Source organism: Nicotiana sylvestris, chromosome 7 (assembly GCF_000393655.2).
Source record: "Nicotiana sylvestris chromosome 7, ASM39365v2, whole genome shotgun sequence".
Lineage (NCBI taxonomy): Eukaryota > Viridiplantae > Streptophyta > Magnoliopsida > Solanales > Solanaceae > Nicotiana > Nicotiana sylvestris.
Window position 1 is genome coordinate 58,903,657 of NC_091063.1, and position 9,889 is coordinate 58,913,545.

Here is a 9,889-nt window from a genome sequence, read left to right on the forward strand (position 1 = left end):
TGTTTTTAAGCACTTGTGCTTAAAAGCTACTTTTTTTTTAAGTTAATCCATACGAGCTCTTAGTTTTATAATGTAGTAGATGTGTGACGATGTTAGTGTAATCTAACTTTCATGCGAATCCCAACATACTGTAACAAAAGCTCGATCATTCATACCGGTGTTTCTATCTACTAATGCCAATTCCTCGAAACTCATTCGTCTTCACATTAAATTGTTTCTTTTAATCTGTGGAAACTCACTCTTCATATTTAACTGAATTCTTCTTCCACTTCTCACTCTGATCATAATTCGCTGAATTATTAACAAAAAGATTGCTGGCGGCCGCCTAAAAGGAGTTCGAGCTTTTCACGTGTAGCCTACTTTTGGACGTTTCTGAGGCTTAAGCAAATGTACTCGATTTTGGGGTTATCATTAAAGTCATATACACATTGCACAAAAATTTGCAAATTACCCCCTTTGAAACACATTTTAGACATACACGTCTTAGGTTTCGAAAATTGGCGTCTGGGGTTGTCGAAGTGTAATCTCCAAATAATCGGGTCTTATGTTCTTTTTTGGTAATGCAAACTTAGGATGGATTATTTTGAAGTTACAAATTTCGGTGTGGGTCCATCATAGTGTAAGCTTTAGAAAACTCGAGTCTGAAGTTATTCCGTCCAAGTGCAAACTTTAGACAATCAAGTCTGAAATTCTTCCGTCGTAGTGTAAACTTCGGAGACATTAGTCTGAGGCAGACAAACTTCAAACAAATTATAGTCTGAAGTGATGCAACAGATACGAACAAAAAAACAGACACACTAAAATCAATGTAACTCCAATTAACCACACAACTCCGCAACTAGAAGATTTAGAAGAAGCTGAAGTAGAGTCCTTTTATTTTTTGGAATCTTCTGCTACTGCTAGTCACTAATATAACTCACTCATCAATACTTGCACTAAAGACAAAGCATTTGTGTTTTTCTCGTGATGAGAGATCACTCTGTTTTGACTTTGTGGGTACAGTGAAAGCGAAGGAAGCGGCCACGTCTTGGGGAGACTCAGATAGACCATGCTGCAACAGATACGAACAGAATATGAAACTTTAAAGTGTAGCCTTTCACGGCATTAATTTCTTTTTCCCAATTCCATGCCACAGGGTCTTTTCTAGCATACGAATTTTTACACATGCAGGCAAAAGTTTTAGTGCGGCACTAATACTTATAGACCTATTCATGCCCACCACTAATCTGTAACTGACGGCATTCAGGCTCTGCAGATTTTTAATCTATTCCTAATAATTTTAGGTAGGGCGCATCCGACTGTCACAACTCACAAGGAAAATCAAATATGATCACAGAAACAGGGTCACCTTTCGCAAGTAAACCAGTGCTAGTACCTGAAAAGACTCCCGGCGTGATTCTTTTCTTTTTCTTTTTCTTTTTTTGTGTGGATTTCTACTACGAGGGGAAACAATGCTCAGACAAAATCATTCCCATATGCCAATTATTTTTTAATAGAGAAAGTAACACTTCAATAGCATCAAATTATATTCCATTGCAAATGGATATACTTTGCATATTCCCATGTGCCTGTTACGTGCCCCATTATATATCTAAGTAAAGAAGTTCTGAAGAACAACAGGGTCATCATACCACAATGATAACTGAGAACAATCTCTAAAGCAAACAGGAAACACAAGATAACACCACTTGCTTAAGCATATACGCCTTTATTTTCCATATTACTAACACCCGTTTAGCCAGGAAATCCACAACCATCAATCCATACACAGGCACAAGCACCGAAGTGGTTACAGAAAGAGGGCTAACATAGGAAGATGTTCATGTACATGACCACTTTTAGGACTGGAACGGAGATTTGAGAAACCCAAAAGGCACTTCATTTCTTTCCTCTAAGTTTCGCACCAAGAGCTCTCTCCAGTTTAGAGATTATCTGTTGATTTGGAATCGCCTTTCCAGACTCATACTCCTGGATGATTTGAGGCTTCTCATTTATCAACTGCAAAACAACAAGAAGTATCAGACCCATTTTCATACAGATTGTGGAATCACACACCTGGTACAGTCAATCTTTTCATTTTTTCCCTTTCCTACTTCCTTTTTCAGTTTTTGGGGGTCGGTTGGGGAGGGTGAGACAGAATGGTGTTCATACCTGGGCAAGTTGAGCCTGGGTCAGCTTCTTATCTTGTCGAGCTTGCATGATGGCTTTCTTCAGTTCAGTTGGTACCTTTTGATCTGATAACAAGGCCAAAAATGAAAAATTACATGCGGATATTATCATAGGAAAGAATAAGTTTGTGCTGGTACAAAATACCACTATTAATGAAAAGCATACATAAAAGAGTGGAAGTAGAGACAGGAGTCAAAACAGCTCAAACAACAAAACCAGGTCATAAAGTAGCAGGAGATTCCTCAGAGCGAAAGAAAGAGAACATTTAAAGAGAAAAGAGAGATCACATATGAAACAAAGTACCCCCAGCAACGAGACACTTCAAAAGAACAACTGGAAGCAAGCATTATTAAATGATAAAAAGTGTTGCTTTAACTTACGAGCCAAATTCTCAGTATCTTCATCAAGTTTCCTGGTGTTCAAGGTCGTACTACTGGAGGCAGCTTTGTTTGTGCCAGCAGCAGCTGCAACAGAAGATAGATGTTGTAAGTACAGATTAGCACTCAATAAAATATACACAAGTTAACCAAAAGAAAAATAGGCAACATAGAAATTGAAAAAAAAAAGGAAAGGAAGATTTAATCCACAAACCAACTGATGGAAAGGGGGAAAAAAGGTACTACAAAAAGAGAATACTCTATTGAGTTCATCCTATTTCCATCCAAGGACCTCATATTTGTAGAAATTTACACACTAACAATAAAGCGTTTGAGAGTATTTGTGAATGTAAATCAAGAATGACCAAATGTTAGATAGGTGCCATCAGTCATCTCATCCCCATCAAATAAACTAAAGACTCCCAGTTTCACTGAAGATTAGAAAAAAGTTCAGGTTTCATGATACAATGCTAATGATGATTGATAGTTCCAAAATGGAAGTCGTCTCAAAGGACCTAAAATCTACCCAAATCCATGCGACTTATCAAAACAAAACACATGGGAATTGGGATGAGAAAAATTCAATACAGACAATATCACTTAGTTGAGATTAAGGCGTAGTATTGCAACATTTACATCCGATCTCGTTTTTGCCAAGAATTGTTTTAGTTTAATACAGATTTGTGTGCCAGTGCAAGTATGAATATGAATTGTAGAGAACCTCCAGCTTCGAAGAATCCCTAAAGACAAATATTATCCAGTATCTGAATGGGATGGGCTCAAATAGAGCACATTAGTACAAAGGGTTCATATAGCTGACCACAAAAATTTGGAATTCTATCTTCCTCCAGTTTTTGTAGGGGAACGGACAGGAAAGGAAGACAATGTTTAGTATTTTACTTCCAATCAACTTTCCTAGTTATGAATATTGGGAAGAATATGGAAATTTTTCACTGGCAATGGAAGGATGATAATAGACTTCCATTCACACAAACTTAAGCAGAAAACAATTCACTGTCGTTCTACTAACTGATTTCAATGAAAATGAACAACTTTAGGCATCAGATGAACGTGAACCCCACAGCACAGCAGATATTACACCAGGCCTTAAGGTCATAATTACCCACAAAATTTCAATTAAACAAAAACAGATGCTTGGAGTAGCATATATAGGCACGTAGAAGAATCAATCAAAGATATACATACAGGTGATAATCTAATACTTAAAAAATGAAAACCCTAGCTGACAGAATTTGCACATATACGTATATTTAGATAGCAAAATTGGAGCCGTAGAGAGAGAAATAAAAATTGAAAACGCGCGCGCACAAAACACACACACACACACACACAGAGGGAGAGAGGACAGAATAGCATAAATAAGAATCGAGATAAAAAAAAAGTTATCGAAAAAAATTAAAACTGAAAAATCAACAGATATTATGAGCAACAGAAGAAAAGGTTATTATAAAATTAATAAGGCTAAGATCGAAAAATAAAGTAATATTATATATGACGTTGTAGGAATGATAAAAAGAAGCTGGGAATAAGAGGATACGAACATTTTCGGATGGTTTCGATCTCAGCACCGGAGCGACGGGCGGCGTTGACGGCTTTCTCATCCTTGCGTGCAGCGGCGGTAGGCGCCTTCTTGCGGATCACCACCGGCTCCCAGTCTTGTGCTATTCCTCCACTCATCCTTTTTTTCTTCTTCTTCTCGGGATAAAATCTCTCTCTTGACCCTTGCTTTTCTTTCGCTTTGTTACTACGCTCTTTAGAAAATATTCCGTCTCTGTGCTTGGCCCTTTATATAGAGGGATACTTTAGGGCATGTTTGGTTGCTGGTCTATCCGAATTGGTTTCTCTCTATTCATTTTTTATTTTTTATTTTTGTAATTTTATACACCTTCTTCTCTACTTTTCGTTTTTCGAATACACCTTATCTATTTGTTTTTTCCAACATACTTTCTCTTCAAAATAGAAGATTCTGTGGAGTTCCTATAACCTATTTTTACACACTCCGTTAACAGAGAGAAGGAAAATTAAATTTATGACATTGTAGTTCAAATTGAGACTTGTTGACTACTTTAGGTTATTCAATTAGGGACTATCCACTAGTATAAATTAAAAGTTTGATTCCTCAACTATTGTAATCATTCACAGCGCTTCCAGAGTTCAAAAATTCTTTTGGTTTTTAGCTTAAAACCAGAACTAGAGTTGTCTCCCTTTTAGATTCCGAAATTAATATCTTGTCATACAAGTTTCTTGAGAAGACACATTATATGTCAAAATATTGCTAAAACTAAATTGTTTGTAACTTTGCTACTGAAACCATTAAAGAGCAACACGCAAATACGCGTCCTGGATAATAGTGGTGTCCGAGCCAGCTTGCTCTCCACTAACACTTACGCATTTAGATCATTGTTGTCATCGCCAATTGGACGAGATAGAGAAACAACTAGGGTGTCATTCCATCAACTATTATGTCTCCTTAGACCAAGTGGTTCACCTAGATCATTGACCAAGTGTTGTTCATCGTTCATCGAAGAAAGATTTTACATCTGAACACAAAACTTTATCCTCCCAACTACATGCAACTAAACAAGCAAACTACACGTTAACACATGACCTAGAACAAGAGATCTCAAATGCATACAGCAACTTGAGACATTAAAATCTTTCCACCTTGCATCCCCTGTCTTCTGGATAGCAACTCCTGTCATTTATGAACATCATCATCCTTCTGACTCTCTTTTTCTTCATTTGCAACAACTGGACACTCTTTGGAAGGTTCCTGGATAACATTCAACCATAATTGAGTTTGAAAGTAATTATAAGGGATATAATTTGTTAGAAGTCCAAAAGAGAAAAGAAAACTAGAGGTTGGGTCAAGATTGAAGTACTAGCAGGATGCAAAAACAAGTAACTCCCAGCAGAAAATTATTTTCTTATTTGGCAAAGATTGAAGAGTAGTACACCGATCAATCCCCATGTACATAGTACACAAGTCCTGATGTATGAACTATGCAAAATCTACCACGTAAAAAACTTATGATGACATTTTTGTTTTCGTTCTTTTCAAATTCAATATAGCTTATGAAATTTATGAAAGCTCCTTTGGCACAGTGGGTCAGATGGGGTGATGTGACTTATAAAGTATGCTTAGATACATTTGATTGTTTAACAAGTTTAGGATGAATTCATTGTTGGAGGACTAGTGGGTGCAACCCACGTAAAAATAAGAAGAATATGCGAATAAGACACCAAAAACAGCAGTTAGCAAATTCTGCCAATTCATTCTCCATTAGACCTATCCAAGTCTGAGAACTAACCCTCTTCCTCACAAGCATACTCACAGGTCACCTTCCTCCAATCTTACCCTCTCCATTTGCAAACCTGGTTAGTCTTTTTTTTTTTAATAGATAAAGGTAAACCTGGTCATTCTTTAACCAAGCATGCCTGGTTAACAAGTCAAAGATTTCTACAACAGTCCCCTCTCCAGGGATCATTAACTTTTTTCCTTTTTACTTATATCAAGGTTACACCGTTACACCTATCAAACTCGACACTTCCATTGAACCGTAAAGCATTTTATTCTAGTAATTCACAATCAGATCTAAACTTAATGTTTGTGATTGACTTTTTTCATGTGATGAGAAATCATTTATACGTAAATCTCAAACTTAGAAACCACTTCAAAAATTACCTATCAAAAAAAGAGAGCTTCTTAAGAAATACAAGCAGCTATATTCATGTTCAAATGTTTAAGATATACTTGGTTCCTAGAAGAAACACTCACATAGGCAATCCCTCCATCCCAAGTCAAAAACAACTAAATTTCAGTGTGGTTTAGGACATTCATTTCTTGATTTATTTATTTGTTTATTTTTGAAAGAAAAAAAAGTACTACCAAACTTATCTATACTTTTTGACTGGGGTAAGATATTAATTTCGCTTGTATAAAATAAGTAATAGTGGAGGAAATATTAAAGAGTTGAAATTTTGGTTTGACAACCAAAATATCACATCAAGTTTGAATTCAATCAGTTAAATGATTTGAGCTCTTCATTGATAAGGTAAAGTAAGCTAAAAGATTTGAATGCTTGAAACATATGAAAGTTTCTTAAAAATAATATTATTAATGAAATAGTGTCAAGCATTTCGACATTCCAAAATAAAACATATAAATTGAACCAGATAAAAGTACTATAAATATTATCCTTATATAATTAAACATATTTTGAAAATAATTGCAAAAATGGTAGCTGTGCTACCTTTTAATATAATAGTGACTTATATCATGGCCAGAGGGAGTAGGCCACAAATTAATCATCTTAGAAACATCAAAATAAACATTGTACAGCAACCTAGTAAGAGATATCCATAGAACATTCAATTAAGAAGTAAAAGCAAAGCCTTACCACCCAATTGGATGCAACCTCTTCATTCACTTTCAGTGTTTCGAGACTTAAACAGCTGAGATCTTCCAAGAGTCCATCAGCACCGTCTTTGCTCACAGTATTCCCCTAAAAACAAAATACAAGCCAATCAACTGGGGTGAAATTACAGCTCCGTAATAATCATAGCATAGAAGTAATATAGAGATACCCACCGGGGAAAAAAAATCAAGAGAAGAGATACAAGTCCAGAAACTTCACCAGACAATCCCTGAAACCCTCCCAGTTCCATTTTAGTGTTTTTATAATCCAATTTTAGATATCTTCACGACATCCATTAGCACTGGCATCAAGTTTATTATGCTAAAGATAAAGTAGAGTTACTAACATGCGTGCAAAATGTAGCCACTCTTACTAGCTGGAGATCTCCATGGGAACTAAATGCAAAATAAACACTCACCAGGCAATTAAAGACCCCCTCTGCGCTCTCTTTGGTTGTTTCAGGAATACCTTTGCCGAGATCTCCCAAGCTTCTATCAGCAGTGGCTGCACTTGGAGAATTGTGCTAAAGACAAAATACAAGTCAGCTAACACTTAGCATAATCTTATTCAACTGTCAACTTTACAAATAGCACACTTAAAGCCGTCAAACGAACCTCTAATTCAGTGGAGCCACCACATTTTCCTTGTTGGCTTTCATTAATCAAAGACACTTTCGACAGAGACGCTTCAATACTGCTGACACTTACAGAATTTGTGGTTTTGCAATGACCACTCAAACATTCTTCACCACCATCGTCTACATTCCCCTGCAACATGTCAAACTGATAATATATTGGCTTTGCATAACAGGTAATGACTTAACATCCATCTTTTTTCACTCTGTTTGACATGAGCATTATAGGATAGCTCAAAGCTTCTATAAATGGAACATAAAGGGAGTAGTACCTTCTCAAAAAGAAGAAAAAAATGTAAAGGGAGTAGTAAAATTAAAATCCACCATGCCTCCGTCCCCCCCCCCCCCAACTAAAACTTTCAAACAATCTCAGCATCTTGATATTATGTAACTGCCTATCTACCTATTCGGGATGGGTTTAAAATCAAATTTGACTCAATCCCAAATTAGTTGACTTTGAGTTCACTATACCTATGTCCAATTTCTTCTATTTTTAGGTGGATAATGGGCTCGTCCCTTTACCCTTCTCTACTTAAATACCAGGCTTTTGTATGCAGCAGGGTTCTAACCCATGGCGTGTGCCCAACATAGCCTAACATGCACATCAGGCGCTGTGATCTTACCATTAGACCAAAGCCATCTATGTCGAATTGAAACCAATACGAACAGTAAAAAGTTACCTGAGCCTTATCACCTGCAGAAAGTACAATGGAGGGGAGGCGATTAAAGTCCCAACCAAGGATATCGCAAACGACCTGACAATAAGCCCGATGAGCCCGTCTCTTTTTTGTCTTAGCAATGGTTATGGCATGCTGAACAAGAGCCCCACAGTTCTTAAACCTCTTCCACCCTTTCTCACGCACCCCACAACACACGAGACAACAAAACTCTCCATTCTCACGATTTCTCTCATAATACTCTCTCAAACCATTATCTCCCTTGAACAATTTCATGAAAAAATCGTAGTCTTTAAAACCCTCTTCTTCCTCATCCTCACTGTCGAAATCATCCTCGTCGTCAGTTATATACTCGGGGAAATCATCTTCATCGTCGTCTAGGGTGAGTGTAGGCTTCAAATATTCGGAAACAGCGAGCAATGCCGGAAGCTGAGCCTTGTTCGCGGCCTCGTCTTCGGCGGTGGGCAAAGGGGTTTGTAACTTTGATTTTGAACTGTCATTTGGCCAGCAGGAAGGCCAACCTGACGATTCAGCAGTGGGTTTACAGGGCCACTCAACAACACCGGAGTTTGGCAATGGGTCGGAATTTTCGAGGTCATTTTGGGTTTTCTTTGCCATCTTAATTGTTTGATTTCTCTGTAGGAGTGGACGGCTGAAGGCTGAAACAGTGGTACCTAGTGTTGGTCTTGAGGAGTCCTAGGCGCTATATAGAGGGGAGGTAGGCAACTTTTGAATTAAAAAAGAAAATAGACATTGGTTACCATTATTATAAAACGTAATTCCACTATAAAATTTGGTAGCTGTTATGAAATTTAGTAAAACATGAACAAGAAATAAAAGCAATTTAGTAAAACATGAACAAGAAATAGAGATAGAAAAAAGGAAGAGATTTTCTTTTTTAATTATGTGTATTTTCCTATCTATTACAAGGCCTTTATATAGGCATAAAAAGTGAAGAAAATATGTCATAGAATATGTCATTGAACATACAAAATATGTCATTAAGCATTTGAGATGAAGATCATGGAAGAATAGTAGACATCCAACATAATGTGATATTTATCATAACACTCCCCCTTGTATGTCCAAGATAATATGCCTCGTTAAAACCTTATTAGGAAAAAACCCTATGGAAAAAAATTCTAGTGAAGAAAAAGAGTACACATGTTTGGAAATACGCCTTTTAGTTGCCTCGTTAAAAACCTTGCAAGGAAAAATCCAGTAGGACAAAATATTGTAAGGGAAAAAGAGTACAACACGTATTAACTCCCCCTGATGAGAGCATCAATTCACATCCTTGATCATTCACATCCCAATCTTGTATACTAGTTTCTTGAAGGTTGACGCCGGTAGAGATTTGGTGAACAAATCAGTCATATTATCACTTGAACGAATCTGTTGCACATTGATAGCACCATTCTTTTGAAGATCATATATGAAAAATAACTTTGGTGAAATGTGCTTTGTCCTAGCTCCTTTTTATGAATCCTCATTCAATTGGGCTATGCATGTTGTATTATCTTTATACAAAATCGTGAGTAGTTTGTAACACTTCAAACCACATTTGTCTCGAATAATATGTATTATATACCT

The 9,889-nt window shown here is 36.8% G+C and overlaps 2 protein-coding genes across 2 annotated transcripts; both read right to left on the minus strand.

Annotated features, from left to right (window-relative positions):
- Nucleotides 1-1,688: 1,688 nt before the first annotated feature.
- Nucleotides 1,689-4,324, minus strand: LOC104233774 (multiprotein-bridging factor 1b-like). Its single transcript, XM_009787219.2, has 4 exons — nucleotides 4,109-4,324; nucleotides 2,550-2,633; nucleotides 2,152-2,234; nucleotides 1,689-1,998 (listed from the first exon to the last, which is right to left on the minus strand). The coding sequence occupies exons 1-4, from the start codon at nucleotides 4,242-4,244 to the stop codon at nucleotides 1,879-1,881; spliced, it is 423 nt and encodes a 140-aa protein (XP_009785521.1). The 5' UTR covers nucleotides 4,245-4,324; the 3' UTR covers nucleotides 1,689-1,878.
- A 669-nt stretch (nucleotides 4,325-4,993) lies between these two features.
- On the minus strand, nucleotides 4,994-8,994 carry LOC104233773 (uncharacterized). The gene is made up of 5 exons (XM_009787217.2): nucleotides 8,300-8,994; nucleotides 7,600-7,752; nucleotides 7,404-7,508; nucleotides 6,968-7,072; nucleotides 4,994-5,340 (listed from the first exon to the last, which is right to left on the minus strand). Exons 1-5 carry the CDS (start codon nucleotides 8,912-8,914, stop codon nucleotides 5,266-5,268), a joined length of 1,053 nt encoding a protein of 350 aa, XP_009785519.1. The 5' UTR covers nucleotides 8,915-8,994; the 3' UTR covers nucleotides 4,994-5,265.
- Nucleotides 8,995-9,889: the final 895 nt, after the last annotated feature.